Genomic DNA, 18860 nt, shown 5'->3' with positions numbered 1-18860 from the left:
CCCCTCGGGCAGCCGCCCAAGATGAGCCCACCTTCCTTGTGGAATGGGCATTGACAGATTTTGGCTGTGGCAGGCCTGCCACAGAATGTGCAAGTTGAATTGTACTACAAATCCAACGAGCAATAGTCTGCTTAGAAGCAGGAGCACCCAGCTTGTTGGGTGCATATAGGATAAACAGCGAGTCAGATTTTCTGACTCCAGCCGTCCTGGAACATATATTTTCAGGGCCCTGACCACGTCTAACAACTTGGAGTCCTCCAAGTCCCTAGTGGCCGCAGGCACCACAATAGGCTGGTTCAAATGAAACGCTGACACCACCTTAGGGAGAAACTGGGGACGAGTCCTCAATTCTGCCCTATCCATATGGAAAATCAGATAAGGGCTTTTATAAGACAAAGCCGCCAATTCTGATACTCACCTGGCAGAAGCCAAGGCCAATAACATGACCACCTTCCACGTGAGATATTTCAGATCCACGGTTTTTAGTGGTTCAAACCAATGTGATTTTAAGAAACTCAACACCACGTTGAGATCCCAAGGTGCCACAGGAGGCACATATGGGGGCTGAATATGCAGCACTCCCTTCACAAATGTCTGAACTTCAGGTACTGAAGCTAGTTCTTTCTGAAAGAAAATCGATAGAGCCGAGATCTGTACCTTAATGGAAACCAGTTTTAGGCCCATATTCACTCCTGTTTGCAGGAAATGCAGAAATCGACCTAGTTGAAATTCCTCAGTTGGGGCCTTTTCGGCCTCACACCATGCAACATATTTCCGCCATATGCGGTGATAATGATTTGCTGTAACCTCTTTCCTGGCTTTAATAAGCGTAGGAATGACTTCCTCCGGAATGCCCTTTTCTTTCAGGATCCGGCGTTCAACCGCCATGCCGTCAAACGCAGCCGCGGTAAGTCTTGGAACAGACAGGGCCCCTGCTGTAGCAGGTCTTGTCTTAGCGGCAGAGGCCACGGGTCCTCTGAGATCATCTCTTGAAGTTCCGGGTACCATGTTCTTCTTGGCCAATCCGGAAACCACGAGAATTGTGCTTACTCCTCGCTTTCTTATTATTCTCAATACCTTTGGTATGAGAGGCAGCGGAGGGAACACATAAACTGACTGGTACACCCACGGTGTCACCAGAGCGTCCACAGCTATCGCTTGAGGGTCTCTTGACCTGGCGCAATACCTCTCTAGTTTTTTGTTTAGGCGGGACGCCATCATGTCCACCTGTGGACGACCCCACTGATGTACAATCATTTGGAAGACTTCTGGATGAAGTCCCCACTCTCCCGGGTGGAGGTCGTGTCTGCTGAGGAAGTCTGCTTCCCAGTTGTCCACTCCCGGAATGAACACTGCTGACAGTGCTAGTACATGATTTTCCGCCCATTGGAGAATTCTTGTGGCTTCTGTCATTGCCATCCTGCTTCTTGTGCCGCCCTGTCGATTCACATGGGCGACTGCCGTGATGTTGTCTGACTGGATCAGCACCGGCTGGTGTAGGAGCAGGGATTTTGCTTGACTTAGGGCATTGTAGATGGCCCTTAGTTCCAGAATATTTATGTGAAGGGAAGTCTCCTGACTTGTCCATAGTCCTTGGAAGTTTCTTCCCTTTGTGACTGCCCCCCAGCCTCGCAGGCTGGCATCCGTGGTCACCAGGACCCAGTCCTGAATGCCGAATCTGCGACCCTCCAGAAGATGAGCACTCTGCAGCCACCACAGAAGAGACACCCTGGTTCTTGCAGACAGGGTTATCAAGCGATGCATCTGAAGATGCGATCCGGACCACTTGTCCAACAGGTCCCATTGAAAGATTCTGGCATGGAACCTGCCGAATGGAATTGCTTCGTAAGAAGCTACCATCTTTCCCAAGACCCGCGTGCAGTGATGCACCGATACCTGTTTTGGTTTCAGGAGGTCTCTGACTAGAGAAGACAACTCCCTGGCTTTCTCCTCCGGGAGAAACACTTTTTTCTGGACTGTGTCCAGAATCATCCCCAGGAACAGTAGACGTGTCGTCAGGACCAGCTGTGACTTTGGGATATTCAGAATCCAGCCGTGCTGGTTCAGCACTTCCTGAGATAGTGCTACTCCCACCAACAACTGTTCTTTGGACCGTGCCTTTATTAGGAGATCGTCCAAGTACGGGATAATTAAAACTCCCTTTCTTCGAAGGAGTATCATCATTTCCGCCATAACCTTGGTAAATAACCTTGGTGCCGTGGAGAGTCCAAACGGCAGCGTCTGGAATTGGTAATAGCAATCCTGTACCACAAATCTGAGGTACTCCTGGTGAGGATGGTAAATGGGGACATGCAGGTAAGCATCCTTGATGTCCAGGGAAACCATGTAATCCCCCTCGTCCAGGCTTGCAATAACCGCCCTGAGCGATTCCATCTTGAACTTGAATTTTTTTATGTACATGTTCAAGGATTTCAAATTTAAAATGGGTCTCACCGAACCGTCCGGCTTCGGTACCACAAATAGTGTGGAATAGTAACCCCGGCCTTGTTGAAGTAGGGGTACCTTGATTATCACCTGCTGGGAATACAGCTTGTGAATTGCCGCTAGCACCGCCTCCCTGTCTGAGGGAGCAATCGGCAAGGCAGATTTTAGGAACCGGTGGGGTGGAGCCGCCTCGAATTCCAGCATGTATCCCTGAGATACTACTTGAAGGATCCAGGGATCCACCTGTGAGCGAGCCCACTGATCGCTGAAATTTCTGAGGCGGGCCCCCACCGTACCTGGCTCCACCTGTGGAGCCCCACCGTCATGCGGCGGACTTGGAAGAGGAAGCGGGGGAGGACTTTGGTTCCTGGGAACCTGCTGTCTGTTGCAGCCTTTTTCCCCTACCTCTGCCTCTAGACAGAAAAGACCCTCCTTTTCCACGCTTGCTTTTCTGGGTCCGAAAGGACTGAACCTGATAAAATGGCGCCTTCTTAGGCTGTGAGGGAACATGGGGTAAAAATGCTGACTTCCCAGACGTTGTTGTGGAAACTAGGTCGGAGAGACCATCCCCAAATAATTCCTCCCCTTTATAAGGCAAAACTTCCATGTGCCTCTTGGAATCTGCATCTCCCGTCCACTGACGAGTCCATAAGCATCTCCTAGCAGAGATAGACAATGCACTTACTTTAGATGCCAGCCGGCAAATTTCCCTCTGTGCATCTCTCATATATAAGACTGAATCTTTTATATGGTCAATCGTTAGCAGAATAGTGTCTCTGTCTAGTGTGTCAATATTTTCTGACAGTTTTTCTGACCATGCAGCGGCAGCACTGCACATCCAAGCTGACGCAATAGCTGGTCTAAGTATAATGCCTGAGTGTGTGTATACAGACTTCAGGATTGCCTCCTGCTTTCTATCAGCAGGCTCCTTAAGGGCGGCCGTATCCTGAGAGGGTAGTGCCACCTTTTTTGACAAACGTGTGAGCGCTTTATCCACCCTAGGTGGTGTTTCCCAACGTGACCTATCCTTCCATAAGTTCATCCACTCGGGTGTCTGCCCCGCAGGGGGTGACGTCCCTTCAAAATGCATCTGCTCCGCCTCCACCTCATTATCCTCATCAAACATGTCGACACAGCCGTACCGACACCCCCCCACACACAGGGAATGCTCAACAGAGGACAGGACCCACAAAAAGCCCTTTGGGGGGACAGAGTGAGAGTATGCCAGCACACACCAGAGCGCTATATATATACAGGGACTAACTGAGTTATGTCCCTAATAGCTGCTTTTCATATAATATATGTATATATACTGCCAAATTTAATGCCCCCCCCTCTCTTTTCCCTCTTACTGTTACTGTATATTGCAGGGAAGAGCCAGGGAGCTTCCTTCCAGCCGAGCTGTGAGGGAAAAATGGCGCCAGTGTGCTGAGGAGATAGGCTCCGCCCCTTTTTCGCGGCCTATTCTCCCGCTTTTTATGGAATTCTGGCAGGGGTATTTACCTCATATATAGCCTCTGGGGTTATATATTGAGGTATTTTAGCCAGCCAAGGTGTTATTATTGCTGCCTCAGGGCGCCCCCCCCAGCGCCCTGCACCCTCAGTGACCGGAGTGTGAAGTGTGAGAGGAGCAATGGCGCACAGCTGCAGTGCTGTGCGCTACCTTGGTGAAGACAGAGTCTTCATGCCGCCGATTTTCCGGACCATCTTCTTGCTTCTGGCTCTGTAAGAGGGACGGCGGCGCGGCTCCGGGACCGAACACCAAGGACTAGGCCTGCGGTCGATCCCTCTGGAGCTAATGGTGTCCAGTAGCCTAAGAAGCCCAATCCGGCTGCAAGCAGGCGAGTTCGCTTCTTCTCCCCTTAGTCCCTCGCTGCAGTGAGCCTGTTGCCAGCAGGTCTCACTGAAAATAAAAAACCTAAGTCTATTCTTTCTAAGAGCTCAGGAGAGCCCCTAGTGTGCATCCAACCTCGGCCGGGCACGAATTCTAACTGAGGCTTGGAGGAGGGTCATAGTGGGAGGAGCCAGTGCACACCAGGTAGTCTGAAATCTTTCTAGAGTGCCCAGCCTCCTTCGGAGCCCGCTATTCCCCATGGTCCTTACGGAGTTCCCAGCATCCACTAGGACGTCAGAGAAAAGGGGGGTTCATTCCGAGTTGATTGCACGTAGCAACTTTTTGCTGCCCGTGCGATCAACTAGACGCCGCCTATGGGGGAGGGTTCTTTTGCATAGTAAGGCTGCGAACGCTTGTGCAGTCGTGCTATGCAAAAACATTTTGTGCAGTTTCTGAGTAGCTCTGTAGTTACTTACCCGCTGCGATGTCTTCAGCCTGTCAGGTCCCAGAATTGACGTCAGACACCCGCCCTGGACACGCCTGCGTTCGCCGCACCACTCCCAGAAAACGGTCAGTTGACGCCCCGAAACGCCTTCCTCCTGTCAATCTTCTTGCGATAGCGGCAGCGATCGATTTCTTCATTCTTCTTGTTGTTGTCCAGCGACGGCCGTCATTGGGCAATGACGCGCCTGCGCTTTGCGGCCGCTGTACATGCGCAGAACCGACCCGTTCACACCGCTGCGAAAAACAGCAGCATTCAAACAGGTCGGAATGACCCCCAAGGTGCATATGCATGCACAGTTATTACCTGATCGCCCACTGTGTGAAAACGCACAGCAGCGATCAGGTCTGAATTGGGCCCATAGAAGATATCAGCACTGACAGCAGGGGTGCCCCCGCACTATGGGGGGTAATTCATACTTGCCTACCTGACTCTCTCCATGAGGGAGAAAATGCTCTGTTCCTGGACTTTCCTGGTAATGTATGATTGCCATCAGCTGTGGTGAGCTAGTTAATTGATAAGAAAGGTGTTTCACCACAGGTGATGGCAATCACACATTACCAGGAAAATCCAGGAACAGAGCATTTTCTCCCTCATGGAGAGAGTCAGATAGGCAAGTATGGGGTAATTCCAAGTTGATCGCAGCAAGAATTTTTTTTTAGCAGTTGGGCAAAACCATGTGCACTGCAGGGGAGGCAGATTTAACATGTGCAGAGAGAGTTAGACTTGGGTGGGGTGTGTTCAATCTGCAATCTAATTTGCAGTGTAAAAATAAAGCAGCCAGTATTTACCCTGCACAGAAACAAAATAACCCACCCAAATCTAACTCTCTCTGCACATGTTATATCTGCCGCCCCTGCAGTGCACATGGGGGGTAATTCCAAGTTGATCGCAGCAGGATTTTTGATAGCAATTGGGCAAAACCACGTGCACTGCAGGGGAGGCAGATATAACATGTGCAGAGAGAGTTAGATTTGGGTGTGGTGTGTTCAATCTGCAATCTAATTTGCAGTGTAAAATTAGAGCAGCCAGTATTTACCCTGCACAGAAACAAAATAACCCACCCAAATTTAACTCTTTCTGCACATGTTATATCTGCCTCCCCTGCAGTGCACATGGTTTTGCCCAACTGCTAACTAAATTCCTGCTGCGATCAACTTGGAATTACCCCCATGGTTTTGCCCAATTGCTAACAAAAATCCTGCTGCGATCAACTTGGAATTACCCCCAATACTTTTAGCTCCTTTTCTCTCATCTACTGTTCTCTGATCTCTCAAGATGGCTGGACAGCAGAAAATTGTGGAATCAGGTAGAGTGGAATTTTTTCTAACTTTCCACACTTTACCTTACACATATCTAGCTCTATCTGGAAATAAATAATCCATGATAAACCTTTGAGTATGTGCTGCTTATCGTGCCTTAGACACATCAACCTGCCCTTTTTTTTTTAGCAATCCTGTGAATTTTTATGAATGTTATGGCCACAAATTGAAATTACCACTGGTACTGGTGTATATACTGCTACATCACGCTTCATGTTGTGAAGACTTATCTGTCTGCTGGTTAACAGTTTGGCACAGACTGTGCCTTTGAGCAATTTGCTTCTTTGATAACCTTTGTGTGCAGCATATAGAAGACAGAATCTCACGGGATATTGAGCATGCAGTAATTATGTATTTCTCAGGATGTCTATACCTTGCTTTAGTGAACTCAGGTGAATATCATGGGCTTGATTTATTAAGTGCATTAGAATTACTGCGAAACACACTACTTACTTGGATTTGTGAATTATTGTGTAACTTCTATGCCTCAATTTGGCTATTACTATGCTCCTATGTATTCTGACTTTTTAACAGCACTATGGGGGTCATTCCGAGTTGTTCGCTCGTTATTTTTTTCTCGCAATGGAGCGATTAGTCGCTAATGCGCATGCGCAATGTCCGCAGTGCGACTGCGCCAAGTAAATTTGCTATGCAGTTAGGTATTTTACTCACGGCATTACGAGGTTTTTTCTTCATTCTGGTGATCATAATGTGATTGACAGGAAGTGGGTGTTTCTGGGCGGAAACTGGCCGTTTTATGGGTGTGCGCGAAAAAACGCTACCGTTTCTGGGAAAAACGCGGGAGTGGCTGGAGAAACGGAGGAGTGTCTGGGCGAACGCTGGGTGTGTTTGTGACGTCAAACCAGGAACGACAAGCACTGAACTGATCGCAGATGCCGAGTAAGTCTGAAGCTACTCAGAAACTGCTAAGAAGTGTCTATTCGCAATTCTGCTAATCTTTCTTTCGCAATTTTGATAAGCTAAGATTCACTCCCAGTAGGCGGCGGCTTAGCGTGTGCAAAGCTGCTAAAAGCAGCTTGCGAGCGAACAACTCGGAATGACCCCCTATGTGATCTCTGCTGGTTGAAGGGGCATTCATAGTTTACAATATATAACTCCTTGGATGAGCTGGATAACAATACTTGTTACTTAATGAGGAATATGCTACTGTGCCGTTAGAACCTTAATATTCACTGAGCAACCAACACTTGAATATACACAGCTGCCTTTTAAAAAACTTAAAGCAGTACAATAGTTTTCTGCATTTATCAGGGTCTCAAAACACAATGGGGGTAATTCTGAGTTGATCGCAGCAGGAACTTTGTTAGCAGTTGGGCAAAACCATGTGCACTGCAGGGGAGGCAGATATAACATGTGCAGAGAGAGTTAGATTTGGGTGGGTTATTTTGTTTCTGTGCAGGGTAAATACTGGCTGCTTTATTTTTACACTGCAATTTAGATTGCAGATTGAACTCACCACACCCAAATCTAACTCTTTCTGCACATGTTATATCTGCCTCCCCTGCAGTGCACATGGTTTTGCCCAACTGCTAACAAAGTTCCTGCTGCGATCAACTCAGAATTACCCCCAATGTTCTAGCTATAAGAACAATTTTTATACTATTTTATAATGGAGTACACACAGCCTGGTCAGACAGGTGATTTGTAGCAGCATAACCTTTTTGCATGCAACAGGGTGTAAATATATACGTATTTCTAACTATTAAACTAAACATATCTGCCTCCTTTTTCCTTGTTATATTTAAATACGAATAAAAGTTACGTTTTAACATTATAACATTACTATCAAAAATGTTTTAGATTCAGAGTGCCTCTAACAAAGAGTCTGCCTGCAGGACTGACAGTCTCATCACAGCCCCAGAGCAGGGAATCTGATGCAGAATACAATTACACTGGCAATAACACACAGCACTGTCAGGGACGGAGGTGTGTGACCGTGCAGCAGCCCCAGGCTGATCATACAGCTGCAGCCCGGACACTGGCAGCAGCGGGAAGGGGCTGCCGCTGTACCAAAGCCTGTCTATATGGAGAGCTGGTCTAGTTACAGTGGGGCACAGAACACAGTGTTGGAGGTGCAGCCGCAATTTTGGTGGTGGGGGGGGGGGGGGGGGTTTACACCGGAAGGGATAAAGGGAGATTGTGTGCATCAGCAATTTGGAGGGTTGTGGGGGGGTTTACACCCATGACTGCCAGAGAAAGGGGGGGAGGGGTTATGTGCACCAGCAATTTTTTTGTGGGCGGGTTTACAATCATGACTACAGGGGTAAGGAGAGGGTGCATGCACGATGAGTGAGGCAGATTTTCCTGACGTACAGACTGACGTGCGGTAGCAGAGCTGGTCCACCACTGGTCCTCCTGATCTTCTCCCTGCTGCTGCCTGTGGTCCTGACCTGACAGGGTCAGCCCAGCCAACAGCGTTGGTGAAGAAGTAGGTGGACATTGCTGGCCAGTGTCCACCTACTTATCATTCAGTTGGGGGAAAAGTTACCACTACACTAGAACTATAAATTGGGAAAGATCAAACATGTTTGATTTTCCCAACTGGTTGGACCAACTGCTTCCTGTCGTTTTATAGCGTTTGGGAGCGAAAAAGTGATTATCGTCTGCTACCACACACTGTCAGATTATAATTCCGACCAGCCAACTAGCCACAAGCCTGTTCTCAAACATGTGAAAAAAAGACAACTTTAATAATTTTGGTCACTTTAGCTTCCAGTTTCTGTAGTCTATGTTACCCACATACAACAATGCTTCTCTCTCCAACAACACCTGCCCTTACATCCCCAATTTGGATGTTGCTGTACAGTTTTAAGACAAAACAGACATAATTATATGGAAGATCTCATTGCAGAACAACTCACATTTGGGTACATTCATCACAACCACATCTTTATGTAAGAGACAATCAATGGCGGGAACTTTGTGTGATTTGCCGTTGCTACAGCGATTCAACTTCAGCAATGGCATGATGATTCGCACACATAGGGGTACATTTACTAAGCAGTGATAAGAGTGGAGAAGTAAGCCTGGCAGATTCGCTTCCCTTTCACTCAAAAGTGCTATGGAGTAGCAAAACTTTTGAGCGAGATCCCGCCGCCGTAAAGTGCAAAGGGTGTCGTGCAAATTTGGCCAGATGAACAAGTTTTCGACAATTAAATTCCCCACATGGATTGATTTCATCCTAGTACTTACAGAAGTGGCAAACAGTCTTCTTGCAGCCAAATAAAAAGGTGACTATTAGATTTGACTACAGTAAATAATCTCCACTCCACTGCAACTTGTAAGTTATGTATCTGATCTATTGCATGTTACAGCCATGTTTTCCTGCCTTTGTGTATTCTTGGAGAACTGCCAGGACTAATTTAAGCATCAGCGAGAGGAAAAAGGCAAAATGTTGCTGTAGAGCATGGGTCTTCATTCTGTGGCCCTCAAGCTGCTGCAGAACTACACATCCTAGCATGCCCTACCTCAGTTTTCAGATGCCTTAATAGCAAAACTGTGGCAGGCATGCTGGGATGTGTAGTTCCACAATAGCTGGAGGGCCACAGGTTGGAGACCCATGCTGTAGAGATTAGTTTGCATTGAACCACTATGAACCACTATGACAATCTGTAGTCACACCTGCCTTTATGGCAGCGGGATCTTACTCAAAAGTATTCGCTACTCATAAGGGGAGGGGGGTACACATGTAGCGATTTTTACTTAATTTATAAGCAATTTGACTAGATTGCTTAGAAATTGGGCACACATCGCTCCGTCGGTGACAGCGATGCGCAGTCCCGCTCGTTGTCATCGCCGGCTCTAGATTTGGCATGCATGCATTCTAAATCTAGTCCCCCACCTTGCTCAGCACACATTGCGGGGGCAGAGATGTGTGCGGAGCGTTCTGTGATATATCGCTCTGCACACATCTCCCCGTGTGTACCCCCCTTAAGGGTTGCAAACAATTTTCAGTGAATCAGGATGCAAATTGGCTTGGCAAAGGGTGAGAGTCGGGTTGCTGTTGCTGGCACTAAAACACTGCAATGGCAATTCACACCCTTAGTCCTTAGCCCCCTATGTATGCACTTTTTCAGTCCTGACTATTCAGTTATGTCAGGAAATAAGTCACACCTTTAGAATGCCCTGTTAGCAAATTCTTTACTTATGTTAAGGATTATACATACCTGCTGGCCTATGTATGCGGTGGCTGGTGACTGTACAATAGCTTCCTGTGTGCTGATAGAAATCGCATGTTGTTGCTGAAAAGACTTTTACGTCATGTTAAAAAGAAAAAATATGATAGATGTTTAATGAACCGTTCGTGCAATAGAAAAGTATGGCGGGCTCCCCATCATAGGCAGAAAACATTATGCATGTAAAGATGCTGTATGCATGTATAATAAGTGTGTAATAATAGGCATTCCGCAAATGGGTAAAAATGCATGAAAAGAATAAATGCTAGTTAGACACATTAGTGTCGCAGTTCTAACATGTTTTGCATTGCCTTCTTATGTGATGCACTTCTATAAATATACAATCTATTGTAGTGGCAGCATGAGAAACATGTTATCACGCATTTTAAACATTGTTTTTTTACATTCTTTATTGAAATGGTTGATAATGACAAACAATGGTAGAAACAAAGTAACATGGAAACTACCTGCCATACAATTACGAATTTCTTTTTGGTACAACACTGTATGATGTAAGACACACATGGGCTGATTCAGAGCTTGGAAAAAAGCAAAAAAAAAAAAAAAAAGATTTGTAACTTTGTATCTGAGACAAGCCTTGTTGCATTGCAAACAGCACAAATACATTTATATATCTTGTATGCGGGTAAATGCTGGCTGCTTTTGTATCTAATATAAAATGGTAGCTGCTCAATCTATTTAGTAATACTCTTTAGGTGCATGAAACAGAGGGGTTATTCTAAACAAGATTAAGAGACAACTTCTCCCCCAGCACACCAAATAGTATAAGCTATAAAGCTTGAACACTACATGATAACAGAGAACTCAGAGATTTTAAGATGGGTACACACTAGACTATTCGCTCCGTGAGTGATATCGTCTAGTGTTTTCCCTACCCTCCCGGGCGGCCAACTTAGTGCATACATACTTTACTATATCGTTAGCAATATCGTACAGTGACGTCACGCTGTGGCTGTACATGCAGTTTTGAATGATATGTCCAAATTGAGCTGAATGCACAGCCGTCAGCGGGGATGATAACTAAGTTCGGGACCGTGCATCATTCATAGCATATACACTTGGCGATATTTTAAAAGATATCGCTCAGAAGGCTTAAATGAGCGATATTGTCTAAAATATTGCCTACTGTGTATGTACCTTTAGTTATATATATTTGCAAAGATATGGCTAAGCCACCAGGCCACATCCAGGCTTCTCTGATACCGGTTGTCCCTGACTACATGATAATAGCACCCACTCTGGGTCACATAATTGCTTACTGCCATCTAGGAGTGAATCCAGGTCAGTTGGCTCTCAGTTTAGATATATTTTTTTATGCATTCAGGGACATCTCACTTACCAGCGCGCTGGTGTGCAGGCCTCCGGAAGTCACGGCCCCAGTCTGCGGCTGCATGAATGCTCTGTCCGCGGGTATGGTGCCCATTGTCATTGTGTACCCCTGAAGTCCATCTAGTGTGTACCCACCATCTGTGCAGCATGGGCGCCCCATGACACTTGTGGTCAGCTGACCTGCAAACACCCAATCCTTCGCTGTGTCTGCACACATGACTCAAGCATCCAATGCCTGCTGACCAGGCGGTATAAATCCGGAATATCGGCTCAGTCTCATCGCCTTGAACAACGCATAACATCCAGTGTACAGCGTCTCCTGGCTCCAGACTCCTGTCTCCAGTGATTTCCTTGCTCCAGTGTCTCCGTGGAACTACAGGCTCCAGCCATCCTGCTCTGCTACAACTCCTTCCACAGTCAGCTTCCACCTCTGCATGCAGTAAGAGACTCTCTCCAGGTGCTACTTACTATTCTCACCTGTGTGTTGTTTATCTGCGTTCAGCACTGTGCTATTCCATCTGGCACTTAAAACAACCAGCTTGCAATTTACAAACTGTCTCCTGCTTTGGCCTTGCTTGGCTTTGTGGACTTGTGCATATATACAGACTATGTGAATCTATTGCTGTTGGTTTCCAGACCAATCTCCGGCGTTACTTTTGCCTGTGTTCTGTCAGCGTCCGGGGTCTTACCGGAACGCTGGGGCCGCGGGGCGGGCTTCACGGGCGGCTGGGCAGTGGCGGTGGAGGGCTGTGGCGCTGGGTTCAGGGGTACAGGCAGCGGTAATGGCGCTGAGGGGGTCCGCTCGTGGCGGCGGAACGCCGCTGCAGCGGCTCCCTCTCGCTAAACCGTTGCCTAGGAGACCAAAGGCAGTGAGCAGCATGTTGTCAGAAAAGGTCTGCATTACTGGGCGCCGCCATGTTGGAGACCAAGTTTCTGACATAATTCCTGTTCCTAGTTTTCCAGCCAATCCAGGGAGTCTTCTTCCTATAAAAGGAGGCTGGTTTAGGACAGGGACGCCAGTGCTTCAAGTTACAACCTTGTTGTAGGTGCCTTGTTGTTAGCCTGTGCTCCCAGGATTCCTGCTGTATTCTGGTACGTCTGTCCCTGCTTTGCCAGTTCTCAGTTGCTGCTGCAGTCTTGCCGTCCCTAGCCTGCTGCTGCCCGTGGAGACGCTCTTGGAAAACCCGGTTCAGTAAGACCCTTTGGGCACGGACGACCCCGGGTCTCTGGCCTCGTCCTCCAAGCCACAGTCTGCAGATTCTTGCTTCCAGCCAAGTCCTCGAACCACCATTCACAGTCCTCAGCTCGTTATCTCCATCTTTCAAGCCACAGTCTCCAGTTCTCAGTCTCCAGTCACGACCCAAACTACCGTCCACAGTTCTCAGCTCCTCTACCGCAGTTTAATTTTAAAGTCACAGTCCACGTTTTTACCCTCACTCACAGTTCCACAGTTCTTTGTCTACAACCACGTTCTCAAGTCACCGTTCACCAACCTCAGTTTTCTACTTTAGCTCTGTACATAATAAATACTTTTCAGTGACTCTCAAACCCCGCCTACATCCTTCATTGCTCCGTGTCCCCTGCAAAGGAACTAAATCCAACCCCCTCATCTTGTTCTTCCACAGTCTGCTACCTCCTTGGGCAAATCTCAGCTGCCGGATCCCCAAACTTTGCTAGACGTGACATGTTCACTGTTATCAGCTGCATTACTATCGTCTGCATATTGGATCCTGTTACCATCGACTTCCAAGTCGACCATCGATGTTTGCCATCGGCTTCCAGGCCGGTCATCACTGTTATTAATTTTACTGATTTACAGATCATCACCTGTGACTGTTGTTATACCTCTGTCAGCTTCTTTGCTCAAACCATCAGTATTGTTATTGTGCTTCAGTGACTGTACATACCTCTGTGTGCTAAATAAATATCATTGCGCACATGCGCAGGAATCTTCTACAGCCTCCTTGTTTTCTCCACCAAATCACCACTGACCCACTAGTGCCCCCTCCGGGTATAGACACAGTTACAGACCTGACAGTTTGTTCAAGGCCCATGGACCCGGAAGGCGGTCAGAGTGTGGGGCCAGGGGCCCTTCAAAATTTAGTGTCACGACCCGATGGTCAAGCAGATTATACAGTTCCTGCAAGGGATGTCTTCCCGACTGGACACTTTACAACAGTCTTTCCAAGTTCTGTTACTCCAGCTCCAGTTTCCAGTTCCACAACTTCAGGTCCTCCAGTTGCTACCTCTCCAGGATCTCGTCTCCATCTTCCTACGCCTAGTAAGTTCGATGGCAATCCCAAAATGTGTTGTGGATTCCTGAATCAGTGTGAAGTCCACTTTGAATTGCTGCCACACAACTTCCCTACACCTAGGACAAAGGTCGCATACATTGTGTCCCTCCTGACTGGTCTTGCCTTGACTTGGGTCTCCCCGTCATGGGAGCGAGCAGATTCTCTCCTCAACAACTATACAGAATTTCTTGCTGCACTCTGATGCATCTTTGATGAACCTGGGCGTACATCTGCTTCTTCAGACATCCTCCAGATTAGCCAGGGAACACGCACCGTTGGACAATATGTCATCCAGTTCCAGACACTGGTATTAGAGGTTAAATGGAATAGTCAAGCGTTGGTTGCTGCGTTCTGGCATGGACTGTCTGATTGTATAAAAGATGAGTTGGCAACCCGAGATCTCCTAGACAACTGGAAGCTTTAATCTCTCTATGTGTGAAACTGGACCTGCGTTTACACTAAAGAATCAGTGAATGTTCTTGAAGTGACCCTCGCAAGCATCGGGCTATGCCTCAAGTACAGTCCCTAACCACTACTTCTGATGAGCCTATGCAAGTGAGTAGGTCCCGTTTAACCCCTGAGGAGCGGTCAAGAAGGTTACGGGAGAGACTGTGCCTATATTGTGCTGCTGCTGGTCACATGATTGGTTCCTGTCCTTCTCGTTCGGGAAACGCCAGATCCAAACTTGCAAAGGAGGAGTCAAGTTAGGAATTTCAGCCAAAGCTCCTTCTCGAGACATCATCTTCCCTGTAACATTAGAAACACAGAGTGGATTACATACCTTTTCTGCTTCAGTAGATTGTGGTGCTGCAGGGAACTTTATTACACAAGCTGCAGTTGTCAAATGGAGCAAAGAAGATATATCTGCACACTTATGGATACATTATATATATATATATATATATATATATATATATATATATATATAAAATACCTTGGAGAGGGCGGCACTCAGAGACTTGGCAAAATGATGTAGGTGAAGAGAAAACCCCGCAGGGCAACCTTTATTGTGACATTTCGGGGACTAGCCCCTTCCTCAGACAGGCTAGTCCCCGAAACGTCACAATAAAGGTTGCCCTGCGGGGTTTTCTCTTCACCTACATCATTTTGCCAAGTCTCTGAGTGCCGCCCTCTCCAATGTATTATATGTTAAACAGGGGTGACAAGCCCTGAAGGGAAGGCACCGGAGCAGGATTTGCGTCAGTCCGGAGTGCCGGGGTCCAGTTGCTGATTATATATATATATATATATATATATATAGAGAGAGAGAGAAAGAGAGAGAGAGTTAGCCTTCGAGAAACCCCAATAAAGTTATAACCAAATTGGAACTTGTCTTCCAGAGGTGCAGCCCTAATGCAACCAAATCATGGAACAAAAACGAGAAGAACTAGGAAAGCAGTTATTGAGTTGGGCGCACAAATTAGAATTCATAACTGGATTTATTTGGTAAAACGTAGCTTTTATTGCATATAATAATACTGGAAAGCACTGCGGAATATGTGTGCGCTATATAAATAACTGGTAATAATAATAATAATATATATTTAAAAAAAAATATATATATTTACAGCAAAATATAGAGGTTAAAATTATTACACGTACAAACATAAAGGTGAAGAAATGTGGGAGTGTAAAGAATTTTTTTTTAAAAAGCAGAACCACCACTAAAACTCCCGCATGAATGTATTAATTATGGTAGTATTATTGAGCCAATGAGAATAATTACCGTACAATGGGGGTCATTCCGAGTTGATCGCTCGCTGTCGACAATGCACACGCGCGACGTACAGGTGCAAAGTTTTCAGGGAGGGTTTGCAAAAACGCAGGCGTCTGAAAAAATGCAGGCATGGCTGGGCGTCCGCTGGGCGGGTGTACTGAATCTATGGCTAATTCAGCCTATATTGTAAACTGTATCTCTATACACCATACAATCCCACTGATTAGCTTATTGTGCTCTTACTATAATCGCTACACGCAATATAATTCCAGATTGCTGAGAGACATAATTATCTAGAAGAATTTTTGCCTACAAACGTCCCACAAAACATTTCAAGTGCATGAAAGATCTACCTTAATGTTAAAGCATCCAGTACAGTGTTGCAAAGAGATATTGATTAGGGATACATTCATAGATGGTTGTAATATAAAATGTGTGGTTAGCTAGAGGAAGTGAATTTGCAATGATTGTTACCAGTGGCGTAAGTTCGTCATAGTTGCCCGGAGGCAAGATAAATATTGGTGCCCCCCTATTTCCTATATTAAGATAAATATATGTATGTATGTGTGCGTGTGTGCATGTGTGCGTGTGTGTGTATGGAGTGTTCTGAAAAAAATTATACTGTATTTATACATTTAATTGTCTTTTATTTTAAATCAGACATTTTCTTAGCAGTCATACCCAGGATTAGAACCCATGACCTGTTACACTAACAGCAGACATTTTACTGATGGAGCTATTTGCTCCTGTAGAGGAAGCATGAGAATTCTAACTATATGAAGTTACGTGTGATTGTATCTTCATATAGTTAGAATTCTCATATTTCCTATACAGGAGCAAACAGCTTCATCAGTAAGGTGTCTGCTTCCTGTGTAATAGGTTGTGGTTTCTAATCCTGGGTATGACAATTGTAAAATGTGTATCTACAGTATAATAAAGAGGGTGTGATTTGTAAGGTGCAGGGACCAGTGAGGAAGTCGGCCACTGAAAAGACAGCGACAGCTATCAATTAACTTAATTCAATGGTGTCACAGAATGGGGGGAAGGGTGCCCCCCTTGAGAGCAGGAGCCCGGCGGCAGATGATTCCGTTGCCTCCCAGAGTTCTGCCTCTGATTGTTACGTATAACTATATAACAGGATATTAATGAATTGTCCTCTTCCTCCAACCATCATATTTGATAGGCAGCGCAGTAGCACTAATCATACACTACTTACAGTGTGATCACACTGCATTTATTGCTACCTATAGAAGTGCCCCCTCATAATAATAATAATAATAATAATAATAATAATAATAATAATATTATAGGAGGAATTACCTCAACCTTAACTTGTATGGCACAATATCCTTAAGAAATTATTGAGGGTGACTAGGGATACCCTTTAAAGCATCTGAAATATTAAAGACACGATCAGCTAGAGGAGTCATTTTATCCATGATTTGCACCTTTATAATATTAATATAGGATAGTGTTCACACTAGGCTGTTTTAGCAGGGCGCCGCGCCCTGCCCGTTTTTTAACAGGCAAAACCCGCCCTGCCCCTTTTGCGGCACCCTGCTAGAACAGCCGCCCGCTCCCTGCCCTCCCGGCGTGTATAGATGCCGTGCGCATGCGCGCGGCATCCATTCACGCATTGGGAGAGGGCTGGGGGAAGCCCAGCACCGACGGAGGTGCTGGGCACGCCCCCAACAGTGATGTCGCCGGCCACACACGCTCTCTATAGTAGCGTCTGTGGGCCGCACCGCCCCCTAAAATGACGGAGGCATGGCCACGCCCCCTAATTTGCGTGGCCGTGCCCCCATTTCGGGAGCGCGCGCGGCGCACGTGCCCCCGGAGTCCGGCGCCCTGCCCCTTTTCACTCCTAGAGTGAACACTAATAGGAGGAATTACCACAATCTCTGTGGATGACCAGTGATAGCTCACCAAATTACCTGGAATATTTAGAATTTGTGGCTAATGAAGCCTACATTTGAAATTGCATTATCATATACTTTTTCATAAAACTTTTTGGGTTCAATGTGCTAGCATTATAATCTTTATAGGTAGTACGTTATATGGTCGTTGAGAGACACAACTATTCAGAGGAATCACTATCAATAAACATATCCCTACAGTTTCCTTAATGTATGGAAGATCTGCCTCGACTTTTATGAAATTAGCATAATATTTAAAGGGAACTGGTAGGAGATACATCTTTGTCTGATTGTAACATAATAAAATCTGTGGTTAACTAGAGGAGTCAAGTTTGCAACAATGAACCGGCATTTTCCTCTAATTGACCAATTCTTTAGATGGTTTATTCTCTATACCAACTAGAGTACTAATAAACCACATACATATTTTTGCGTGTAGCACACACTGCATATAGTTGAGCAATATTCATAAGTGCAGCTAATTAAAGGAAATTACCTGACTGTCAGTGATATCTACAAAGAAATTAGCACAACATATGAAATAGTTTGCCATATTTTTAATGAACATCATAATCGGTCAAATTGTAATCACTACATACCCCTATAGCCGTAGCTTCAAGTTGCAGTGCATACTGAAGATATTGTATGGTAAGAATTCTCATTGGCTCACTAATACTACCATAATGAATACATTCATGCAGGAGTTTTAGTGGTGGTTCTGCTTTTTTTTATAAATTTCTTTACACTCACACATTTCAGTCTGTTCACCTTTATGTTTGTACGTGTAATAATTTTAACCTCTATAATTTGCTGTATGCACCCCAAAAATATATATATATTTTTTTTAGATTTAATATATGCAATAAAAGCTAAGTTTTACCAAATAAATCCATTAATGAATTCTTATTTGTGCGCCCAACTCAATAACTACTTTTCTAGTTCTTCTCGTTTTTGTTACAAGGTGCAGTTGATAAGATCCATCTACCTGTTTTAAAGTTGTCTTGCCCAGTCTACCTCACTGCCATGGATAGTAGTCATATTGCCGAGGGTTCCATCAACCAGCAGACTAAGCCAGTGGTCCTGGGAGTGGGCTTCCTCCACTCTGAGTTCATTGAACTTTTGGTCACCCCTAAAGCCACTCGAGATCATACTGGGCATGCTCTGGCTTCAAATACACAACCCACAAATCAACTGGTCCACACTACAGCTCACATCATGGAGTCCTTGTTTCCATTCCTGTTTGGCTCAAATCTGTCCCGTGAGATCTTCAGGGTTAAAACTCCA

The 18860-nt window shown here is 45.8% G+C and overlaps 1 protein-coding gene across 2 annotated transcripts in view; it reads right to left on the bottom strand.

Moving 5' to 3' along the window:
* Positions 1-18860, bottom strand: part of PIK3CG (phosphatidylinositol-4,5-bisphosphate 3-kinase catalytic subunit gamma) — a 130012-nt gene that overhangs the window by 102912 nt on the left and 8240 nt on the right. The window contains exon 1 of one of the 2 annotated variants that reach the window (XM_063927052.1): positions 11660-11937. The exons of the other annotated variant lie outside the window; for it this stretch is intronic. Coding sequence (XP_063783122.1) covers positions 11660-11866 — 207 coding nt within the window. The 5' untranslated portion in view covers positions 11867-11937. Of the gene's footprint in view, positions 1-11659; positions 11938-18860 lie in introns of those variants that run through there. 2 annotated transcript variants of the gene reach the window in all.

Source organism: Pseudophryne corroboree, chromosome 6 (genome assembly GCF_028390025.1).
Source record: "Pseudophryne corroboree isolate aPseCor3 chromosome 6, aPseCor3.hap2, whole genome shotgun sequence".
Lineage (NCBI taxonomy): Eukaryota > Metazoa > Chordata > Amphibia > Anura > Myobatrachidae > Pseudophryne > Pseudophryne corroboree.
The sequence above is the reverse complement of the archived record's forward strand: the minus strand, read 5'-3'. Positions and strand labels throughout refer to the sequence as shown.